Source organism: Symphalangus syndactylus, chromosome 1 (assembly GCF_028878055.3).
Source record: "Symphalangus syndactylus isolate Jambi chromosome 1, NHGRI_mSymSyn1-v2.1_pri, whole genome shotgun sequence".
Classification (NCBI taxonomy): domain Eukaryota; kingdom Metazoa; phylum Chordata; class Mammalia; order Primates; family Hylobatidae; genus Symphalangus; species Symphalangus syndactylus.
Genome location: NC_072423.2, coordinates 35,731,079 through 35,755,397, shown reverse-complemented (window position 1 = coordinate 35,755,397; position 24,319 = coordinate 35,731,079). Strand labels below are relative to the sequence as shown.

The 24,319-nt window shown below is 43.1% G+C and overlaps 1 protein-coding gene and 1 pseudogene across 7 annotated transcripts in view; one reads left to right on the top strand and one right to left on the bottom strand.

The window, feature by feature from the left end:
- MRO (maestro) overlaps nt 1-16,932 on the bottom strand; it is a 30,241-nt gene extending 13,309 nt beyond the window's left edge. The window contains exons 1-3 of one of the 7 annotated variants that reach the window (XM_063643600.1): nt 16,852-16,932; nt 11,013-11,134; nt 793-895 (exon numbers count right to left, since the gene is read on the bottom strand). In XM_063643600.1, coding sequence (XP_063499670.1) covers nt 793-891 — 99 coding nt within the window. In that variant the 5' untranslated portion in view covers nt 892-895; nt 11,013-11,134; nt 16,852-16,932. The other 6 variants (XM_055299022.2, XM_055298981.2, XM_055299012.2 and 3 more) reach the window with 6 other exon arrangements.
- Nucleotides 15,101-15,655, top strand: LOC129488204 (large ribosomal subunit protein uL22-like; annotated as a pseudogene).
- Nucleotides 16,933-24,319: the final 7,387 nt, after the last annotated feature.

Sequence of the window (24,319 nt, the reverse complement as noted above, 5' to 3'; positions counted from 1 at the left end):
CGAGCTCTCATGCAGGAAGACCCTGGTGTACAGCAGGACCCAGAATACAGCAACATGTACTAGAGTCAGAATCAAGATGATGAAAGATCCAGACAAGATCAAAGAAGACAAAAGCCACCACCCCACCATCCTTAGAAAGGGGCCTAGAGGGGGAGACTGGCTTGAGATTCAGCTATCTCAGTGGTGCTATGGATGAGATTTGGTGATTTCCAAGCTTCATTAGTATTCCTGGATTTTCGTTACAGTTCATTCGTTTTTTATCTTACCTTTTTTTTTTTTTTTTTTAAATTTAAGACAGCATCTCACTCTGTCACCCAGGCTGCAGTGCAGTGGCACAATCTCAACTCGCTGCAACCCCTACTTCCTGGGCTCAAGCGATCCTCCCACCTCAGCCCTGAGTAGCTGGGACTACAGGTGCATGCCACCATGCCCAGCTAATTTTTGTGTTTTTGGTAGAGACAGGGTTTTGCCATGTTGCTGGCTGGTCTAGAACTCCTGAGCTCAAGTGATCCACCTGCCTCAGTCTCCCAAAGTGCTGGGATTACAGGCATGAGCCACCACACCCGGCCTCATTCCGTATTTGTTTATTAAGTTAACAGCAAGTTAAATTATTCTCAACTAATCTTCCTGTCATCCTGTAAACATCCTTTCCATGTTAAAAGAACTGTCATCAAAGTTTTTACAGAAGGAACTTCAGTGGAGCAGGCCTAACTAACCGCAGACCAAGCAAACATACATCTTACAAAACAGCTGCTGGGAGGAGAAATTTGTTCATAATATTTTGTGTCAGACCTTGGAAAAGAAACATATTATTGATGTCCTTTTCTGCTTGGGCTGGGAAGTAGGGGTGGAAAGGGGCTGGCCCAGGATTCCCCTCTGTCTTTGGTCCATGGAACTAAAAAAAGAAAAAAAAAAATCACATGAGCCACAGACACTCATTATCAACAAACATTGTTGTACAATGCATTGTACTGGGGTAAGAATATAAAGAGGCAGCAATCCCGAGGCCTGTCTTTAGGAACCTTCCACCGTGATGAGGAGATTGAACAGTCAAATAGATAAATAGCAACCCAAGGCAGCCCAAGAGGAATAGCAGCTTGGGGGTCAAGGGGGATCTGCCCTCTAGTTCCCCACTCCATTCTGCAGATTTATCACTCTCACCAAAGAAGTAAAATGGAGATTCCCAGGCTCTGCCCACAGAGTTCTCATGAATTGAAATACAGAGTAGCCTCAAATTTTGTGTTTTTAAAAGTTCTCACATGGCACATGGATACATATGTAACAAAACTGCACATTGTGCACATGTACCCTAAAACCCTAAAGTATAATAAAAAAAAAAAAAAAAAAAAAAAAAGTTCTCCAAGAATGTGAATCGGTACCTGTTTTTAGAGAGGATTTGGCACTATCTCTTACCACTTTAAAGCACATGTAATTGGCAATTCTTTAATCCTATAGATATTAGCACATCATATGTTCAAAGATATACACAAAGGATAGCCACCATAGCACTGTAATAAACCATATTGTGTTCTTTAATGGTTTGGGCAGGGGAAGGGGGAGTGGGGCAGGGGTTCGAGACAGGGTTTTGCTCTGTCTCCCAGGCTGGAGTGCAGTGGCAGGAACACAGTTCACTGCAGCTTCAACCTCCCAGGTCAAGCAATCCCCCCGCCACAGCCTCTGAGTGGCTGAGGCCACAGGTGCATGCCACCACACCCAATTAATTTTTTTTTTTTTTACTTTGTCCAGTCTTGTCTCAAACTCCTGGGCTCATGCAATCCTTCTGCCTCAGCCTCCCAAAGTGTTGGGATTATAGGCTTGAGCCACTGTGCCCAGCCAATGGTTTGAACATAAATAAATTACATATATTACAACTATACAACTTTACAATGACTGCTAGGCAATCACTAAGAAGAATATTGGGCAGATCAACATGTGCTAAAATAATCTCCATGATATACTGTTGAGTGAAAAGTGCAAATCCATGTGTACAGTATGTTACCACTTGTGTAAAATCAAAATGAGGGCAGGAAATACATATGTACATATATGCTTGCATATGCATAGAAGGAGGAAAAATACACAAGAAACATTAAGAGAGATGGCCTCTGGGCTGGAAATCCGAGGAACTGAAATTGGAGGGGAACTTACTTTTTTTACCTTTTTTGTATATGTACAGCTTGTAATTTTACCATGTGCATGTATTATTGAATATAATATACATAAACGTAGCTTACCAAGTGATTCTGATCCACAGCCTGACTTGGGGCCAACTAGTACAAACCAGCACTTCTCAAACATTAATGTGCACTAAAATAATTTGAAGATCTTGTTCAGTGTGTCTGCAGCGGGAACTCAAGATTCCGCCTTTCTTCCAAGCTCCCAGGGGATTCCAAGCAGGTACTATGCTCTGAGTGGTAAAGGCATAAAGTTGTTTTTTGTTTGTTTGTTTTTATACTTTAAGTTCTAGGGTACATGTGCACAACGTGCAGGTTTGTTGCATATGTATACATGTGTAGGGCATAAAGTTAAGAGCCACTGGAGTCGAGAGAGGACCACGAGCTGGAAAAGCTGGTGGAGACTTCCCAAAGCACACTGGTCAGCTTGGAAGCAGAGGCAGAGCGTATATGACACACTGGGAGTCAACGGGATCCCATGCAGTACATGGTGATGGTAGCAGTAACAATTAACATAGTAGGAGAGAGGCAGAAGATAGGCTACAGAGGCTAGTTAAAGGCCAGCTGTGGAGGACTCTGACTTCTAAAGAGCTTGATTTCAATTGTACTTTGTAGGTATGAGTAACCTGATGATTTTCTTTTAATTTAGGTGAAATCCATGTAACATACAATTAGCCATTTAAACAATGTTCTGCAACCACCACCTCTGTCTAATACTAAAACTTTTTCATCACCCCAAAACAAAACCCTGCACCCATTAGGCATTCGTTCCCTATTCCATCCTTCCCCAGCCTCAGGCAATGTTAATCTGCCTTCTGTCTTGATGGATTTGCCTATTCTGAATATTTCACATATATGGACTCATACATTATTGTGATCATTTATAACTGGCTTCTTTTTCTTACTATATTGTTTTCAAGGTTCATCCATGTTGTGGCATGTATCAGTATTTCATTCTTTTTTATGGCCACATGAAAAAGAATTTTAATTACCACATGAAAAAGAATTCATGTGGTAATTCTTTTTTTTTTTTTTGAGACAGAGTCTCCCAGGCTGGAGTGCAGTAGCTCACTGCAACCTCTGCCTCCTTGGTTCAAGGGATTCTCTTGCCTCAGCCTCCTGAGTTGCTGGGATTACAGGTGCACACCACCATGCCTGGATAACTTTTGTATTTTTAGAAGACATAGGGTTTCACCATGTTGGCCAGGCTGGTCTTGAATTCCTGACCTCAAGTGATCCACCTACCTCAGCCTCCCAAAGTGTCAGGATTACAGGCGTTAGCCACCAAGCCTGGCCATCATATGGTAATTCTATGTTTAACTTTTTGAAGAACCACCAAACTGTTTTCCACAGTGGTTACACCATTTTACGTTCCCATGAGCAACGTATGAGGGTTCCAATTTCTCCACATCCTTACCAACTTTTATTTTCCATTATTATTGTTATTATTACTAGATCCATCTTAGTAGGTATGAAGTGGTCTGTCCTTTGTGGTTTTTATTTGCATTCCCCTAATGACTAATGAGGCTAAGCATCTTTTCGTGTGCTTGTTGGTGATTTATATATCTTCTTTGGAGAAATTTCCATTCAAATCCTTTGCTCATTGTCAGTTGGGTTATTTGTCTTTTTCTGAATTGTAGGAATTCTTTATATATTCTGAATACGAGACTATTACCAGACATATGATTTACAAATATTTTCTCCCATTCTGTGGGCTGTCTTTTCACTTTCTGGATAATGTCCATTGTGCACAAAAGTTTTTATTTTCAATGAAGTCCAATTTGTCTATTTTTGTTGTTTTTACTCATGCTTTTAGTGTTAAATCTATGAATCTATTGCCACATCTAAGGTCATGAAGATTTACCCCTATATGTTCTTTTAAGCGTTTTATAGTTTTCACATTTCTATTTAGGTCATTGATCCATTTTGAGTTAATTTTTGTATATAATATATGGTAGGGGTCCAACTGCATTAGAACCATTGACCTGTGTGTGTTTTGTGTTTTATTTTTTTTAATAGGAGAAATGGCAGGCAAGCAGCTGCAGCCGTTCTTAACCCTGGCTACATTAGGATCACCTGAGGAACTTCTAAATATCCAGACTAAGTCTACCATTATCTCTGGAGGGAGAGCCAGGCATCAATATTTTTTAAAGCCCACCAAGTAATTCCAGCAGGCAGTCACTGAACTACGGTGACCAGTGACCAACTGCCTTGGTTTTCTCAGGGCTGGGGAGCTTCTAGGGACATGGGACTTTCAGTGCTAAAGCTGGAAATGTCCTGGCCAAACCAAGACACACTCCTCTCTGATGCAACCTGACCCTTTTCAACAGCTGTACTTTGGAACATTTGACTCACTTGATCTGGAGGTGCATGGGGACTCAGTTTCTCTGCCATCCTTGCTTCCTGGGTGGATTTGGTCCATGAAACCCCAGGTGGATTTGCTCCATTCTGGAGAGGTCCATGAAAACACTCCCTCACCGCCTAACTTCCAGGACCTATATCTCCTTCATATCTGGCCAACAGGAATCTTCTCATCACTGCAATGGGGAACCAAAATAAAACCCCAGAAAATTGCACCCCCACCAATTAGCAAGAGTTTCTCTTTCCATCAGTTACCTGGCTGAACCGAGATTCTCTCTGTTTGATTGAAGGTATTCCCACAGGCTTCCTCATTAAACCAGTGGTTCTCACACTTCAGTGTGCATCAGAATCACCCAGCAGACTTGTTAAAACACAGATTCCCAGGCCCAGGCCCCAAAGTTTCTGATTTTGTGCATCGGCAGCAGGGCCTAATAATTTCTATTTCTAACAAGCTCCCAGGTGACACTGGGATGTGGCTGGTTTGGCGACCACACTTGGAGAACCACTGCATTAAAAGAAAGAAACCACAGCAGTACGGTGTTGCTTCTCTCCAGAATAAAGGGATTTTAAAATTCACATTAAGGACGGAGCTGGAGGTCATTATCCTAAGCAAACTAATACAGAAACAGAAAAACAAGTACCACATGTTCTCACTTATAAGTGGGAGCTAAGCGTTGAATACCTGTGGACACAAAGAAGGCAACAGACACCAGAGCCTACTTGACGGTGGAGGGTGGGAGGAGGGTGAAGATGGAAAAACTGCCTGTTGGGTACCATGCTTATCACCCGAGGGACAAAACAATCCGTACTTCGAACCCCCGCAACACACAATTTGCCTTTATAACAAACCCACACGTGTACCCCTGAAACTAAAATAAAATTTAAAAATTTAAAATTCACATAGAGTCAAAAAACACCCTTGGTTGTTTCTTTCAGGGGCTTTTCTTTTAACGACTTTATGTTTCAATAGAACCTAATGATTCTCAGGTCAGGTGCTCCGGATCAGAGCCGACAGGTGCTTGACAATGGGTACAGGGAGCTTAAAAGACGCAAAACTCCTGTCCCATGTTGAACGAGGGGTTGAACACAATCTTACTTTAGACAAATAGGATTGGTTATTTATTAGCATATTTGTGAATTTTAATAGCATTAAGATTACCTTCAAATAAAAAAAAAAACACTCAAAGTGGAGATAAAGCTGTCACCCGACTGCCCCCAGCCCAACTCGGGCCATCACCATCTGCCCCTGCAGCCAGTGAAGGTGGCGGCGGGGAGGAGAGCCATGACCTGTGGGAATCAGGGCAGTTGAGAAAACTGGTTCTTGGTGACCTGAGCTTTGAAACTACAGAGGACCGTTTAAGAGACCATTTTGAGGAATGGGGCACATCCACAAATTGTGTGGTAAGGAGAAACTCCCAAACAAAACATCTCGGGGGCCTTGGTTTTGTGACTTAGGCTCGTGCAGCAAAGTGTGCTCAACCACACAAGGTTGACGGGCATATAGTGGAACCAAAGACAGCTGTTTCTAGAGAGGGTTCTGTAAAGCCTGGTGCCCATCCAACAGTAAAGAAAATGTTTGTTAGGAAGTAATAAGGAAGAGACAGAAGAATATAATTTGAGAGACTCCTTTGAAAAGTGTGACAAGATTGAAACCACAGAAGTTGTGAACCGGTCACGGTGGCTCATGCCTGTAATTTCAGCACTTTGGGAGGCTGAGGTGGGCAGATGACTCGAGCTCAGGAGTTCGAGACCAGCCTGACCAACATGGTGAAACCCCGTCTCTACTGCAAATACAAAAATTAGCTGGGCATGGTGGCACGTGCCTGTAATCCCAGCTACTCGGAAGGTTAAGGCAGGAGAATTGCTTGAACCCAGGAGGCAGAGACTGCAGTGAGCTGAGATCATGCCACTGTACTCCAGCTGGGTAACAGAGTGAGACTTTGTCTCAAAAAATAATAAAAATAAAAAAGTCATGGAAGCCAGGCAGACTGGAAAACAGAGAGGATTTGCTCTTGTAACTTTTGATGATCATGAAACAATTGATGAAATTGTTATTCAGATATACCACGCCATTAATGGGCATAATTGTGAAGTAAAAAGCGTCCTTTCTAAATGAGATGGAGTCTACTGGGTCATAAAGAGGTCATGGAAGTGGATCTGGCAACTTGGCTGGTCATGGAGGAAACTTCGGAGGTGGTGGAGATAATTTTGGCCGTGGTGGGAACGTTGGTGGAAAGGAGGCTATGGTGGTGAAGGTGATGGTAGCAGAGACAGTTATGCAGGAGATGACGGTGGATAGAATGGATTTGGAGGTGATGGTAGCCACTATGGGTGGTGATCCTGGTCATAATAGTAGAGGAGGCCGTGGTGGTGGTGGACCAGGATATGGAAACCAAGGTAGTGGATATGGTGGCAGTGGTGGATGATATGATGGTTACAATGAAGGAGGAAATTTTGGTGGTGGTAACCACGGTGGTGGTGGGAACTATAATGATCTTGGAAACAGCGATCAAATTATGAACCTATGAAAGGGGGCAGTTTTGGTGGAAGAAGCTCAGGCAGTCCCTATGGTGATGGTTATGGATCTGGTAGTGGAAATGGTGGATATGGTAGCAGAAGGTTCTAAAAACAGCAGAAAAGGAGGCTGGGCATGGTGGCTCACACCTGTAATCCCAGCACTTTGGGAAGCTGAGGTGAGTGGATCACCTGAGGTCAGGAGTTTGAGACCAGTCTGGTCAACATGGTGAAACCCCGTCTCTACTAAAAATACAAAAATTAGCTGGGCATGGTGGCAGGTGCCTGTAATCCCAGCTGCTTGGGAGGCTGAGGCACGATAATCACTTAAACCTGGGAGGTAGAGGTTGCAGTGAGCCGAGATCATGCCCCTGCACTCCAGCATGGGGGATAGAGTGAGACTCTGTCTCCAAAAAAATAAAAAATAAAAACAGCAGAAAAGGGCTACAGTTCTTAGCAGGAGAAAGAACAAGAAGTTTTGGGAAAGCAGCAAGTTACCTTGAAACAGTCGTCCCAAATGCATTAGGAACTAAAAATCTGCCACAGAAGGAACGATGATACATAGCTAGAAAAGTTACTGCAGCTTAAACAGAAAACCCTTCTTGTTCAGGACTGTCATAGCCACAGTTTGCAAAAACTGCAGCTATTGGTAATGCAATGTCGCGTTGGCTAGATGAACATCCCTATGGTCTTTTATCTGCTGTAGCTTTTTTTCTTTTTCTTTTCATTACATCAGGTATATTGCCCTGTAAATTGTGGTAGTGGCTCCAAGAATTAAAAATTAAGGAATTTTTCACTTTTCAATATTTATATAGTTCAGTTTTTCCACATTTCTCAACAGACACTTTAACAAAATACAGTTTTGAGGGTGTTTCCTTGTGAGTTAACAAATAAAGAAGACCATTGTGAATTACTGTTTTGCATAAATTTTGCTAACGGTAGCAGTAAAGAAACACCAGCTGACTTGCAGTTTAAGGGAATTCTATTCTTCCCATTTCCAAACCATGATCTGAATGGGTGCTGACATGTGGAGAGAATAGATATTTGTATGCTTGCAATGTCTATTTTAGATAAATAGGATTGGGTATTTAAATTAGCATATTTATGAATTTAATAGCATTAAGATTACCTTCAAATGAAAAAATCTCAAATTTCAAAATCAAAATAAAAGAAGCAAAACTCCCTTAAGCTGAGGGCCCACTCACCAAGGAGGGCACGGGCCTCATTATAAAACAGCTGGTATCTCTGTTCCAAGGCATAAGAAAATCATGCCTGAAGCTCCTTTCCATTGGGTAGGAAAACAAACCTGCTACCCTGTTCTTTCTGCTTGACTTCTCTTGCAAGATTAGCATAACAGCTAAGGGCTTTAGCCAGCCAAGACAGCTTCCCCAGCCTTCAGAAACCAAGCAGCCAGCCTTGCCTTCATAGGCGTAAGTAGAACTCAAGGTCATGCTCCCCGTGCAGGGCAAAGTAAATAAGAACTGAGTGGCTCCACCTGGAAGATTCAATCTGTGGTTAGAGAAACTCACAGAGTTCCATCTTGAGCTCATTACCTCTTCTAGCAAACTCTGCCTCCCCATCACAAGAGAAAAACTGTGATGTAGTTTAATCTTACAGGTTGTCAGGGATCATCTCAATCTTGGGTGCAGGAAAGGTAAAGCATTTCTCAGTGTTGGTTGCACCTTCTATATCAGAATTCCCCGGGGTACGTATTATAAACTCCAAGCCAGAGGTGGGTGCAGTGGCTCACACCTGTAATCCCAGCTCTTTGGGAGGCTGAGCATCCCTTGAGCCCAGGAGTCTGAGGCTGCCGTAAGCCATGATTGCGCCACTGCACTCCAGCTGGGTTGGCAGAGCAAGATCCTGTCTCTAAAAAATAAAAATAAATAATAATAATAATAATAAACTTCAGGCCTGCCCCAGAATTATTGGATCTGAATCTCAGGGAGTGTCAGGCCTGAGCATTGCACTTTTTGTATGTGGTGCCTGGTGATGCTATACGCCTGTTGGTATAGAAGAACCTGTATCCTGGAAATTAAATAAAGCTAAGCTGAGCCCATGCAGTAGTAGAAACCATGGAAGGCAGGGAGGGAGCTGGGGCCGAGGGATGAGAAAGGGAAAGAGGTCAGTGTCTTTGCAGAGAACAAGAGATTGATACCATATGTTTGTGAAGCACTTTGAATTTCACTTTAAAAAAAAATTAAAATCACAGCAGCTGTTTGTCTATGATTTATGCAACTTTTCTCGGATGCTATTCTTCAGTTAAAAGTTTCCTTAAAAAATAAAACAAATTAGGAGTTAAATCAAGGTCACAAGGCCCCTCGCTGGAGCCTTGTGTTTCTCGTACTTGCAGCTTCTTAAAGAACTCCCACCACCCCCATGTCCTCCTTCTTGCCTGCAGTGCCTCCCTCCTTTCTAAAACATTAAGTCCTTTACACCCAATCCAACAAAAACAAAAGGATCATTCTCATCTGTTGCAACACAGGATCTCAGAGACGATCGTTTTAAACACACTGTGAATGAATGTAGTATACAGATTCCAAGATTTCTTAGGATGTTCTAACTCCTCCTCCAAGCCCACTCACCCGTAAGACAGGCATTCTTTCCTAGGAGAATTACATTTTCTGGTGGGTTTCTATGGTCACCACACATGCCTAGCTTTGTATGACCAAGACCAGGAGGTCACCTGGCCATTTGGAAGCCAAAGACACAGCTCTGCTTATAGTTTTACTCATCTCTGCACACGTTCTTCAACGAATTCTTCTTCCTCTGGAACATACTCCTGAGTGAGCTTTGTGCAGACCCCCTGGTTTTCACCAACCTCAAGACCCCGGCTGGGGCTTGTGTTCATTGCCATGTTGTACTTCTACCTGATCTTACTGAAGATACATGGATTTGGGGTAACTTAGAAGACTGTTTTATGCTTTACACTGACTCCCATCTGCTTTTGCAAACTTGAATGATTCTGATTCAAAATACTAGATTTTTGGTCAATAATCCTTTTATTTATTGAAGCCAAAAGGTATATTACGAAGGCCAAAAGTATAAAACACTTTGATTTTATCTCCTCATCTGTAAAATGAGCAGAAGAAACTGTTAGATTGCTTAAAAATCCTTCTGACACTGAACTTACAAATGACAATAGTAGGCTGAGTGTGGTGGCTCATGCCTATAAATCCCAGCATTTTGGGAGGCTGAGGCAGGCAGATTGCTTGAGGTCAGGAGATCAAGACCAGCCTGGGCAACATGGTGAAACCCCGCCTCTACTAAAAATACAAAAATTAGCCAGACATGGTGGTGCACACCTGTAGTCCCAGCCACTCAGGAGGCTGAGGCAGGAGAATCACTTGAACCCAGGAGGCAGAGGTTGCAGTGAGCCGAGATCGCGCCACTGCACCCCAGCTTGGGCAACAGAACAAGACCCCGTCTCAAAAAAATAAATAAAAATTAATATTTAAAAAATCATCTTCATTTTAGAAAAGAAGAAACTGGGGCTAAAAGTAATGTTGAACAATTAACTCAAAGTCAAATAGTGGCAGAGCAGATTTTAGGACTCTGAAAGCTATCCTTTCAGTCACTGTGCTATAAGCCTAGGTTCAGCTCCTCAGCAATGTCCTGTGTGCTGAATGAGGGAAGACAGACCGCATGGACATTTCAGTTTGAAGTGTTAGTATCTTCCCTGAGTCCCTGCCATTCTATTATATTGCTGACAATAGAATGATCTATAACTCATCTATTGATCGATTAACATAGTTTGTGAAAAGCAAACAAAATCAGCTTCCTGGTCAACATTGCCCATTTCAGTTTTACAAAGAGAACATTACCAAATACCTACCCCCTAGAGGTCGAACTCCCTCTGATACTGGTGACCAGAGTGACATTCCAGAAAGGTTTTGGGAACCCAAGTGCAGCCAGGACGCCTCCCGCTGCATCTGGGCTGCCCCGGCCAACAGTGTCCCTTACCTGCGGCTCCTGCAGGCGGCTGCCACGTGATGAACTGGAGCCCGTTCCTGACTCGGGAGGGCTGCTTTCCCGGGTAGTAGCCAAATGTGATGACTCGGCGAAATTTTCCCAGCCCTGAATTCCTAACATACAAGAAGGGAAATTAGGAGGTGACGCAGGGTCTGTTCAGGATAACGGGTCGGCACAGAGTGATGGAAAGTGAGAATCAAATAAGAGGGGAAGTCAAAGTTAGTATAGAGTATTTGGGCAGGGGAGGGCTTTGTTCTGGAATGAAACCGACGAGAATATTGTAGGCTGGCACAAGCATCACTTGCGCCCTTTGCTTCCCCAAGCCATGCTGAGGTGTTTTTCCTTCTCCTTGCTGTGATTTCCCCTCATTCTTCCCTCATGCCAGCCTGGCCGACACTTTCTGCAGAAATTCTGCAGAAGGCAATTCTGGGGACCTTCCCTCTGCACCAAACAAAACCGCCCTGCGAAGGCCCGTTCCCCATGCGGCCGCGAGATGGCGGCATGACTCAATGGACGGGTTCCAGGCGGCCCCTGCACAGAGCCGCCGCCCTGGCTGCCTTCTTCCTTACATAATCCTGTTAGAGTGCATTTAATCTAAGGATGGGACACTGTGTTCCATGCCAAGCAGCCTCATCGTGACTGATTGTTGCACCAACAACGCAAGCTTTAACCGCTGACCTCCCTTCCTGCTCAAGAAACACCATATGTCCCGAAAGGAGCGATTTAAGCTCTCAAAATGATCTATCGGTAAAAAGCAAAGCAAAATTAAAACCAGGGAATTACAGCACCTGTAGAATTTAGGAGCCTCTCTCCCTCATCATCCCTCCTTCCCTGGATTCTCCAACTATGTGCATAAATCTATTTAACAATAATAAGTTATCGTCTCGCTCTGTATTGGGTCATACAGAAAATATGTCCTAAAAGGAAAAAAGAAGACTTATATTTTCAAAAGATTGAGGCACTTATTGTTATGTTAATAGATAACATTCAATTAAAACTTCTGTGTGCCAGATGTCGGGATAAATATTACAGACTATTTCATTCAATTGTTACATCAAACCAAAGGTTAATACTCCTACTATAGTGTCCATTTTAAGGCTGGAGAAACTGAGGCACAGGGAGATTACCTTGACAAAGGTCATGCAGTTAATTCGTGGCAGTTAAAATTCAGCCACAGGCAGGCTAATGTAAGAAATTGGACTCAGCCATGATGCTATGCGGTGAACTGGTCTAGAAAACCCAATTAGGAGATAAACAGAACAATATAAACCAGAGAACTATGTCAGAGTGGAAGATGAAAGAAAAAAGGCAGAAAGAAAGAAAATCGATGCTGCTGAGAAAATAAGAAGAATGAGGCTAAAACACCACCCTCTTCAGATTAAGTTACAAGGGCACCACTGTGACATTTGAGGACACAATTTCAATAGAGTGACAGAGAAAGGAAGCTAGACTGCAGAACTAAGGGGCTATGAGGAAAGAGGAAATTGAGATGTCTTGCTGCAAAAGGAAAGCAATAAATAGACTAGAAGAGACAGCAAGGTCAGGCAAAAGCATTTTGGTTTTCTTGTGTGCTTTTTAAAATGGAATAAAGCCTGGCCTTGTTTGAAAGTGGTTGCAAGGGAGCCCTAATATGTGGGTGGTGCCAAGTAGTGGTAATAGGAAGAGGTGGAGGGGGGCATCAAGGGCACAAGGGAAAGGGTTAGCTCTGGAGGAGGAAGAAAGGTGGCTGCCTCTGTCTGCAACTGGGAGGCAGCCACAGAGATGAAGATACATCAACACGAAACTGAGAGGAATAGGCGAGTTTAATTCTTCCAAATTAGCTTTAATCTTTTCAGTAAAACCAGAGTTAGGTTATCTGCCAAGAGTGAGGATGAGGTTTATACGGCCATAATCTATATACTGAACTAATCCATGTAGTGCTTAGAATGACCAAAAAGGTAGTAAGATTATCCAAAGAACAGAGGAGACTGGAGAAAGGAAGCCCGAAGTATGATTGTAAAGATTCTCTGCAAAATCTCTTTTGTGAATCAGAACTGAAATTTACATCCCCTCCTCCCCATGAACAGAAACACAACAGACACACTATTAATAACCCCCTGTGTCTAAAGTTTCTTTGTATTCATGTTTTAAGACATTTGACAGAGAAATAGTATCTTCTCTACTGCTAAATAGGAGAACAAATATGCAGATAAATTTTCCTGTTTGACTTAAAACTACAAAGAATATCAGGGCCAGAACTGGAATTCATATCCAGGAGCCTTTCTGATACTTGCACTGTGCTGACTTCAGCTCTACTAAACTCTTCTCATAAAGCGCCTGGATGCAGCTAACTGCCCTAGAGAATCCCAAACACACCACAAACTTGGGAAGCATCAAAATCAACGCATGATGTCCACAAGAGTCTAAGATTCTCCTTATTTGGCCCTGGGTCACAGTACAGTTCTTTGGAAACTAGAGGGCAAGTTTGATAACTTGATTGCAACATATTTATATATTGATAAGACGATGTCCTTAAAAGAACACACCATAATTATTTAATGTAAGGGTTTAATGACTCTATTTTCATTCTCAATTAACATTTCCTTATTGCCAGAAGTACACTGGGGCTGACACAGCTGGAAAAAGCAAAGAGGATAATTATTTAGCCTGCATTACTGATGAAAAGGGCAACAGGCAAAGCTAAAGCAATCCACAATTCACCTTCCGTTTAGACAGGAGATAAGGACAAAAGAGAGTCACCAATCAAAATGGTTTATCTTCAGTTTCAGGTATTTCAGAAGCACTTCCCTGTGTGTGTGCATGCACAATGTGTAATCAGGAAATTTATCTTTTTTATTTTATTTTATTTTTGAGACAGAGTCTCACTCTGTCGCCCAGGCTGGAGTGCAATGGGGGAATCTTGGCTCACTGCAACCTCCGCCTCCCAGGTTCAAGCGATTCTCATGCCTCAGCCTACCGAGTAGCTGGGACTACAGGCGCCCGCCACCACACCTGGCTACTTTTTGTATTTTTGATAGAGACCGGGTTTCGCCATGTTGGCCAGGCTGGTCTCCAACTCCTGACCCCAGGTGATCTGCCCGCCTCTGGGATTACAGGCATGAGCCACTGGGCCCTGCCAGGAAATTTATCTTAAAGGGAGAGATTTAAGTTTCCTCCCTCTCATCTTCTTTCAGGAAATACATCCCCCACCTCCCGCCCCCCAGCTAAGCTAAACCCTCTCTTGATTTTCACTTCTAAAAAGAAGTAAAATTAGTCACCTCCTTAGCCACAGGTTGGGTTTACCAGCTTCTCATTCTTTTCTTCTTTCTTCCAGTGTTTATTGAGATCCTGCTTCCATGGAGGCAGAGTGCTCGGCAGGTGGGACGAACACTCAGACTGCGCTCTCAAGGAGAATCGAGCAGTAGAGAACTTGAGACTGGGGCTTATGTGCCCACAGCACAAGGCGGGAATTGATAAGAGCCAAGGAGAGGAGGTGATAATGAGTCAAAGGGCAGTCACTCGGGAAAACCCTTTGTAGAGGATGGAGCATCTACCCCTGCGCTTAGCGAAACCTGTTAAACAGAGAGACATATGAGAAATGCCTCCCAGGAGGCAGGCCCAGCGAGAACACGAGGCCATGAAAGCCCGCCAGCTAGCCACCCCGATGAGCCACCTAACCTGACTCCTCCACAATCCACTCGCCTCCAAGGCAGACAGCCTTGGGAGGCTCTTCCCAAACTTCATGCCGCATTTGCTTCCCACTCCTCTACCTATGTGTTTTAATCTAAAAACAAAGGTCTTTTTGGCTGCTAATCTTTGAATGAAATAGATGCTGCAGGAAGAAGCATTGGGGTTTATCCCTCCGCTTCAAATACCCTCCAGCACATGGAAGCAGGAGCGCCCCGTGGCCCAGGTCTCCTTACGCCCAGATGCAGTTCTCCAAACTCTATAAACAGTAAGCTGTCTCATCCAACCCTCCAGCTGGCTGTTATGCCTTCCATTTTCTCTATTTTGTTACTTGATAGTTATTGTTGGTACCAGAATGCGAGAAAAAATTCAAGCTCTTTCTGTAGCCTCTTGGCCTGGGGTAATCTCTGAAAATGGTTTGCCTATCCCTTGACCCAGAAGACTCCACAAAATCATGCAAACCAAGGGGTTCAAATCTTTATGTTCGCTTTAAGAACACCCATGTAACTGCGCAGGCCATCAAGGTATGCCTACCCAAAAAACCACCAAGTACCTGAAATATGTCACTTTTCAGAGGCACTGTGTGCCTTTCCATCATTACAAAGGTGGAGCTGGCATGTGTGCCCAGGCCAAACAATGGGGCTGGACGCAGGGTTGGTGGCCCGAAAGTGTGTTGAATTTTTGCTGCATGTGCTTAAAAATGCAGAGAGCAATGCTGAACTTCAGGGTTTAGATGTAGATTCTTGGATCATTGAGCACATTCAGTTGAACAAAGCCAAGATGTACACCGTATTTACAGAGCTCATGGTCAGATTAACCCATATGAGAGATCCCCCTGCTACATGGAGATGATCCTCGCTGAAAAGGAACAAATTGTTTCTAAACCAGAAGAGATATTTACACACGAGAAAAAGGTATCCGACAAGAAACTGAAGAAACAACATGGCCTGGGAATACATTCAGTATAAGACAAATGCAAATAATAGTTTAGCCAGGCATGGTGGCTCACACCTGTAATCCAAACACTTTGGGAGGCTGAGGTGGGAAGATCACTTGAGCCTAGGAGTTTGAGACCAGCCTAGGCAACATAGGGAGACCCCCATCTCTATAGTTAAAAAAAAATTTAATTACCCAGGCAAGGTGGCATGTACCTGTGGTCCTAGCTACTTAGGAGGCTAAGGCAGGAGGATTGCTTGAGCTCGGGAAGTCAAGGCTAAAGTGAGCCATGATCATGCCACTGCACTCCAGCCTGGGTGATAGAGCAAGACACTGTCTTTTCTTTCTTTCTTTCTTTCTTTTCTTTCTTCCTTTTTTTTTTTTTTTTTTTGAGACAGAGTCTCATTCTGTTGCACAGACTGGAGTGCAATGGTGCAATCTCGGCTCACTGCAACCTCTGCCTCCCGGGTTCAAGCAATTTTCCTGCCTCCGCCTCCTTAGTAGCTGGGACTACAGGTGTGTGCCACCATGCCCTGCTAATTTTTTGTATTTTTAGTAGAGACAGGGTTTCACCATGTTGGTCAGGCTGGTCTTGATCTCCTGACCTTGTGATCTACCCACCTCAGCCTCCCAAAGTGTTGGGATTAGAGGCGTGAGCCACCACATTCAGCCAAGACACTGTCTTTTAAAAAAAAGTTCAAAAAAAAAGGCCGGGCACAGTGGCTCATGCCTATAATCCCCACAATTTGGGAGGCCGAGATGGGAGGATCATCTGAGGTCAGGAGTTCAAGACCAGCCTGGCCAACATGGTGAAACCCTGTCTCTACTAAAAATACAAAAATTAGCCAGGTGTGATGGTGTATGTCTGTGATCCCAGCTACTTCGGAGGCTGAGGCAGGAGAATCGCTTGAACCTGGGAGGCAGAGGTCGCAGTGAGCAGAGATCGTGCCACTGCACTCCACTCCAGCCTGGGCCACAAGAGCGAGACTCCATCTCAAATAAATAAATAAATAAATAAAAAATAAGTTCAAGTTTAAATGCCTTTCCTACCTGAGATATTAATTACTTCCACACCATCACCAACACTCCTACTTCCAAAAGGTAATCATGAACTTCTGTAAACATTTTTCAGTTGAACTGGTTAAGTCTATAGCAATCTATCAACTGTGTTGAACTACAATGTCTAACAGAATCAGTTGAATCCTGAAACTGTTCTGTGCTGTCTTACCTGAGCTAGGCAATGAGGAGCACATCGTGGCTAGCTTCTCGCTCTGTGCTCATCCTGATGAAGAGTGAATATGAATCAACCTAGAAACATCTCTGTCCTTTAAACAAGCTTGCAGTGAACAATAAGCCACATTTTGTCCTTGAGAATGAAACATAGGCCAGATTAGAGTTTTATCACAAGAGAGAAATACATAATAAGGCCTCTGCTATCTGCCCCTGGTAATTGCTAGTGATACACTCTAAATGATGCAGTTTTGCAAACTTCTAAGATTCTCACATTACATTTCCTATTTGTGCAAGGGCCCAGTGAGAAAGCTACACTTGTTTTATTGTGGAAGATAACAGAATCAGTAAACAGCACCATGAGACGTCAAACTAATCCTGCAGACAACACTGCCTATGATCTCTGCTCTTAACACCTCAAAGTGTTCTTAGACTATTTGTCATTTTCTCCTCCCAACCTTGGAAAGGGGGTCATTCTTGTGCTTCTTTGACATATAGGGAAACTTGGAGGAGCGGAGAAGAGTGAGTGGGGAACTTCCCCAAAGCCCCAAAGCTAGCTGGTGGGATTGGGATCTAAATGTTTGGCTTCCTCTTGGGCTTTGTCCAGCCAGTCATTCTATGGATTCTGCCTTTCACCTCTAAAGGCAGAGTTCTTATTCCCATGGCCTTCCTTCCTCCCACTTTTTAAAAATCTTTTCTCAACTTGTTTTCTTCTCTGCCCCGTCCCCCACCCCCACCTGCCTTATTTCTATTTTAAGTTTGTTTTGAGCATTGCTTAACATATTCCTTCCTCTTAAACTAACCATAGTCTTAACATTCCGCGGCTCGTCCTTCAATTTTATACTTAGAGTAGAATCCAGTCGAATCCCACAAAGCGACAAACCTGTAGGCATTTTATGACAATGAGAGTGATGTCAGGCACAATGTGACCAATAAAACAATAAACCCATGCCCAAAAGTGCTTTAACAGCCTGCTGCTGTCATAAAGGTCCAGTCTATTGTTGGAACTGTTGACTCTTCCTTGAGAGATTGGAGAAGACTCTAAGAGTAGAACCTTTTTTTATATACCCCACAACAGATACATTACAACAATCCTGTCTTTGATCCCATAATACCAGCTTCCCACCACAAATCCATCACAGCATTACTGCACCTTTCCCATTATTGTTTATTTAATTTCTCCAGTAAAGAAGAAAAGAACAGCCAGGCACAGTGGCTCACCTGTAATCCCAACAATTTGGGAGGCCGAGGTGGGCGGCTCACCTGAGATCAGGAGTTCGAGACCAGCCTGGCCAACATGGCAAAACCTCATCTCTACTAAAAATACAAAAATTAGCCAGGCGTGGTGGCAGGTGCCTGTAGTCCCAGCTGCTGGTGAGGCTGAGGTGGGAGAATCACTTGAACGCAGGAGAATCACTTGAACCCAGTAGGTGGAGGTTGCAGTGAGCCAAGATCGTGCCACTGCACTCCAGCCTGGACGACAGCGCGAGACTCTGTCTCAGAAAAAAAAACAAAAAAACAAAAAACAAAAGCAAACATTTTTATCAACATATATATGTTCAGGAACCAACTATGCAGGTTTCAGGTGCCCTGTAACTAGAGCAGATTATTTTGTCACCTGCTGGCATCCAGTCCTTCAAGGGCTTGTGCATTAGATCATCCCTAGAAAGGAAAGGAAAACAGGTAACATGCAAATTACCTGATTTTCTCATTGGGAATTTTTGGGGAGGTAGCTTTTGGCTATTCCTATTCTCATTCTTTCTTATAACCTCAGGTAAATAAAAGTTGACCATGACTTAAAACAACACAGTATGTTTTAGATCTTGTAAATCAAGCCCTATTGTCTGTCAAAAATCCATCTCTCTTGGTACAACCATTTTGGAGGGAAAGTTGACAATATTTCATCTAAAGTCCATGTGCATATACCTTTTTTTTTTTTTAAGGCAGCTCCTGAGCAGCTGGGGTTACAGGCATGCGCCACCACGCCTGGCTAATTTTTATATTTTTACTATAGACAGGCTTTCGCCAAACTCCTGAGTTTGAGTTTCATCTCAGACTCCTGACCTCAGATGATCCACACGCCTTGGCCTCCCAAAGTACAGGCATGAGCCACCACGCCTGGCGGCATATGCCCTTTGACTCAGTTGTTCTGTTAATATTGATTTACCCAGGGCCATGGTGATTTTGCTGAAATTAGAATAAAGTATCCCCTCATCAAGAGATTTTATGTCTGTCTTCCAGAAAAGTATCATAATAACTATTTAAATTTATGATGTCTACAAACGGAATGGTGCCCTCATAGAAAAGGCACTTTATGCAGTGTACAACTTATGTAACTATATGCAACGGCCCAGTGACCTCATGAATTCATATGAAAGATGATATCGAGTTATATGTAAAAGGGTATTCATTGAAGGGTATTCATTGTAACAGCAAAATAAATTATTACAAATGTCCACCAGCAGGGCACACTGTATATAAATAGATTAGAATACCTTTATACAATAGAATACTAGGAAGCATTATAAAAAGAATATGAGAAGATCTATAATGTGGATACTGATAATGAAAATATGTTCAAAGTTTATTAAGTGAAAAGAGCAAGGTATAAAATAAAATATATTATAATTCAATTTATGTACATTTCAAAAAGAAACATATGCTGGTACATAGCCCTTTTTTCTGAAAAGACACTTGAGAAATTATTAACAGGAGCCTTCTAGGAAGAGAGTAATTGGGTGAAGAAGGAAGCTTTCAGTTCAAATGTTTACCTTTCTATATTATTTGAATTTTCTCACTGAAAGCATTTATTACTTTCTTTTTTTTTTTTTTTTTTTTGAGTTGGAGTTTCACTCTTGTCACCCAGGCTGGAGTGCAATGGTATGATCTCAGCTCACTGCAACCTCTGCCTCCTGGGTTCAAGCAATTCTCCTGCCTCAGCCTCCAGAGTAACTGGGATTAAGGCATGTGCCACCACGCCCAGCTAATTTTTCTATTATTAGTAGAGACGGGGTTCCATCATGTTGGCCAGGCTTGTCTCGTACTCCTGATCTTGGGTGATCCACCCGCCTCGGCCTCCCAAAATGCTGGGATTACAGGCGTCTCAAAATAAAACAAAAAACAAGTCTAAGAGGTGTTGTTTAATTTCTGTGTACATGCCCCCAGCAGAATACATGAAAAAATAGACTGCAGGGATTTTTGATATAGCAATGGGGCCAAGGAAGGGAGGGAGGCAGGAGACAGGTGGTGAAGGCTGGGTGCTGACCCAGGAGACAGACCCTCTATGCACCTCTGTTCTCTAGGGGCATTTCTACCTCACAATTCTTGCTTCTGGAAACAAACAGATACTACATTCATGTATCTATTGGACAGTGAATATATTTAATCATAGAAAAAGAATATCATTAAGCTCACTTTCTTTTATTAATTCGGTCCTAGTGGAGTATAAATACAGTGCAGGCAGAGCTGCCCATCACTTAAAAACCCAGGGGCTGTTAGAAACCTACTGTCCTTGCTTGATTCTACCATACTAAGTGGGTGTAGAAGAATGACATTTGCTGCCTTTCTCATTTTGATTTCAGTCCCCAGATAAAGGAGAATTCTAGCTTTCCGTTTGTTTCTGAAATGTAAACCACCATTATGATAAAGTAAAACTGAATTCATTATTATAAATTTTATGCTAAGAATATATTCTCCCAAATGACTTTTTTTTTTTTTCTTGAGACCAGGTCTCACTCTATCACTCAGGCTGGAGTGCAGTGGTGCAATCATGGCTCACTGCAGCCTTGACCTTCTAGGTTCAAGCCATCCTCCTACCTCAGCCTCCCTAGTAACTGGGACTACAGGCATGCACCACCATGCCCAGCTATTTTTTTATTTTTTTTGTAGAGATGGGTTCTTACCATGTTGCACAGGCTGGTCTTGAACTCCAGGGCTCAAGTGATCTTCCAGCCTCAGCCTCCCAAAGTGCTAGGATTACAGGTGTGAGCCACTGCACCCGGCCTCAAATGAATATTCACTTAGACTACACATACACTATTCCACAAAAAGTGGGCAAAAAAAAAAAAAGATTTTCTTTTGATTAACAGAAATTACATTTAATGTAATTAAGTAACATAGCAACCTCAAACCTAAGAAAAGAGTGACATTTATATGTTTATTTTTAAGATGAAGTATTTATATTAAATGACTTTTAAAAAATTCGCTTCAGTAAAGGATGTCAGAGGAGAGCACTTTAACTGTTACAAATTTTACAAAACATTTTTCTGCTTTGCAGTTTTGCCTTTTGAATCATGTATTTGTCCCAATGTCAAAGCATCAGACCTTGAGTTTGATTACAACTTATAAACATTTTGATACAAAGTTATACACATTCCATTCTTCTACCCCTTGGAAAATGGGTTTTAAATACTGAACTCATTCCAGGCCAAGGTCTTCTCTTGACACATTAACACAACAAATACTCTTTTATTGCTGAATTTCTATTTGGAGACTGATTATTTAAAACTCCCATATTCATTTGCTTACCAGATTTGCCTTGGTTACCCTGACTGTGTCATTAAACAAATATTTATTCATTCGATAAACATTTTTGAGAATCTTCTAGGTCCCAGTCTCTCTGTCCAGCACTAGAGCACAGGGAATAGGCAGGTAAATATAAAATTGAAAAACGCCAGGCATGGTGGCTAAAGCCTGTAATCCCGGCACTTTGGGAGGCTGAGGCAGGTGGATCACCTGAGGTAGGGAGTTCAAGACCAGCGTGGCCAACGTGGGGAAACCTTATCTCTACTAAAAATAGAAAAATTATCCAGGCGTGGTGGCATGTGCCTGTAATCCCAACTACTCGGGAGGCTAAAGCAGGAGAATCACTTGAACTGAAAGGCAGAGGTTGCAGTGAACTGAGATCCCACCACTGTACCCCAGCCTGGACAACAAAGGGAGACTCTGTCTCAAAAAAAAAAAAAAAAAAAAAGGCCGGGTGCAGTGGCTCACACCTGTAATCCCAGCACTTTGCGAGGCCGAGGCGGGCGGATCATGAGGTCAGGAGATCAAGACTATCCTGGCTAACACGGTGAAACCCCATCTCTACTAAAAATACAAAAACAATAGCCGGGTGTGGTGGCGGGCACCTGTAGTCCCATCTACTCAGAAGGCTGAGACAGGAGAATGGCATGAACCCTGTGGGGCAGAGCTTTCAGTGAGCCAAGATTGCGCCACTGCACTCCAGCCTGGGCGACGGAGCGAGACTCCGTCTCAAAAAAAAAAAAAAAAAATTGAAAAAACGATATGGTTCCTGCCCTTAAAGAAGTTGCAAGCTGGGCTCTTCTGTCCAGTGTTCATCATGATGTTTGTTCGATACAATCAGGGGCAGGACTAAGGTGAGACCAGAAAGACACATGTCCCAGGAGAATTTTAGGAGGTGTTTGCTCTCGGGGTTGCACAGGCCTGCCAGTATCCTAACCCGGCCACATGGCTGCCCCACATCTGCTTCCCTTCTGCTGTCCTCCCAGCTCAGAGACATCACAGACTCACACTTTCATCACAGTCAGCTCCTTTCACTTCCTCGAAAATGTCTACATTTCGTGTCTATTTTCTTTTTCTTTTTTTTTTTTCTTTTTTTGAGACAGAGTCCTGCCTTTTTGCCCAGGCTGGAGTGCAGTGGCACTATCTCGGCTCACTGCAACCGCTGCCTCCTGGCCTCCAGCAATTCTCCTGCCTCAGCCTCCCAAGTAGCTGGGATTACAGGCGCCCGCCACCACACACGGCTAATTTTTATATTTTTAGTAGAGACGGGGTTTCCCCATGTCGGCCAGGCTGATCTCAAACTCCTGACCTCAGGATCCACCCACCTCGGCCTCCCAAATTGCTGGGATTACAGGCGTGAGCCACCGCGCCCGGCATCTTGTCTATTTTCATGTCTAGGACTATGCAACCCTCTCTATTGCTCCCCCACCTCACCCCAATTAAGCATTTTTTCCAGGCCTTGTTTAAACCCCACAAGGAGAATCCTCCCTGGATCTTACAGCCTGACCAATCTCTCCCCATGCCCTCTGCAATTCTGAGAAGGCCTTTAGCACTAACCAATTTATATTCAAATTATCACATGGGAATCTCCTGCCCCTGGTCTGTGAGCCTGTGGAAAGCAAGGCCTGTGTTTCAGCTTTTGGGGGACCTGACTCCAAACCATGGCCCCCAGCACAGTACTTGGCACATGATGGACTTTTAGCAAATTATTCTTTCATTTCTCTGAGTCTTTAAAATCCTTATCACATTTTTAGTGTTTCTTTTCACTTTCACGGAAGCAAACATTTGTTTGAGGCATTCATAACACGTGAATGTGATTCTACAGAAGCAAGACAGGAATTATAATGAGTTAGCTTGTTAGAAAATGAATTTCTTATTTCCCAGCAACTAATTAAATGTAATAGTAGCTTAAATAAACATACATTTTGTTTAGTACTGCTATAATTTGTGTGTGGTAGGGTGTTAACTTGTTTATGACAATAGACTTTCTCTGTTGAGCAAAAGATGGTCACTCATTGGGTGAAGGTCTCCACAGCAACTTCTTGGGGTAACACCACTATTCAATGAGTTATAATTAATAAATAATTACAGTGGCGACACTCTTCCAGTTGGGCAGCTCCTAATGATAGCATGATCTCTTTACTGATGATGAGAATGTGGCCTTACCCACCACTAAGGCACACCACATCATCAGTGTAGGAAATTATTTACAACCCCCCGCCCAAACATGTACCCCAAATGGTCATCTAAGAGTATAGTTAGGATACTTCTTGAGATGGTGTGCTGAAAGAGTTAGTGGCCTGGGAGCCTTTGCAGAATTGCACTAATGGTCATGAAAGGGACTGATCTACCATAATTATTTCAGTGGCCCCCCTACCCTGGGCATTTGTGATGTTGATGGGGAATTAATTTAATAGCCAAAGCTTGCCTATGACCAGTCATTGGCAGTAGGGAGTAACCCTTCCACCTTCCCTTTGCTGTTTCCTTGCAAGGACCTGCTATATGAGATGTTTGTCTTCATGGTGTGACTTGACAATGCAGCTTAGAGCTATAGCAATTTTGCTAAAATATTTTACATAAGTAAACTCCAAATACTGAATGGAAAGCCCTTGTCTTTCTGGAAAGCTCTTAGCTAGAGCCCTTTATGATGTTTTTCCTCCCTCCTCTCCCCACATCCAGCCATCGTTGCTCTTCCACCTAAATATCTAACAATCACAAACGAAATGAGCTTCAGTTGCTAAAGTGGGAAGCAGGGGATTTCTAGTCCTTGGTGACTTTACTGCTGCAATCAAAATAGGCATTATCAACCAGAAAGCTTCCAGCGCTGGAAGCTCCAGGGCACACCCAGGAGACGTGCTGTGGAGTGAGGCTAGGTTGTGGGCAGGGGGTAAATAAAGACAACACACACTGTTTAATCAATAAGCTTCTGGAAAGGTGACATA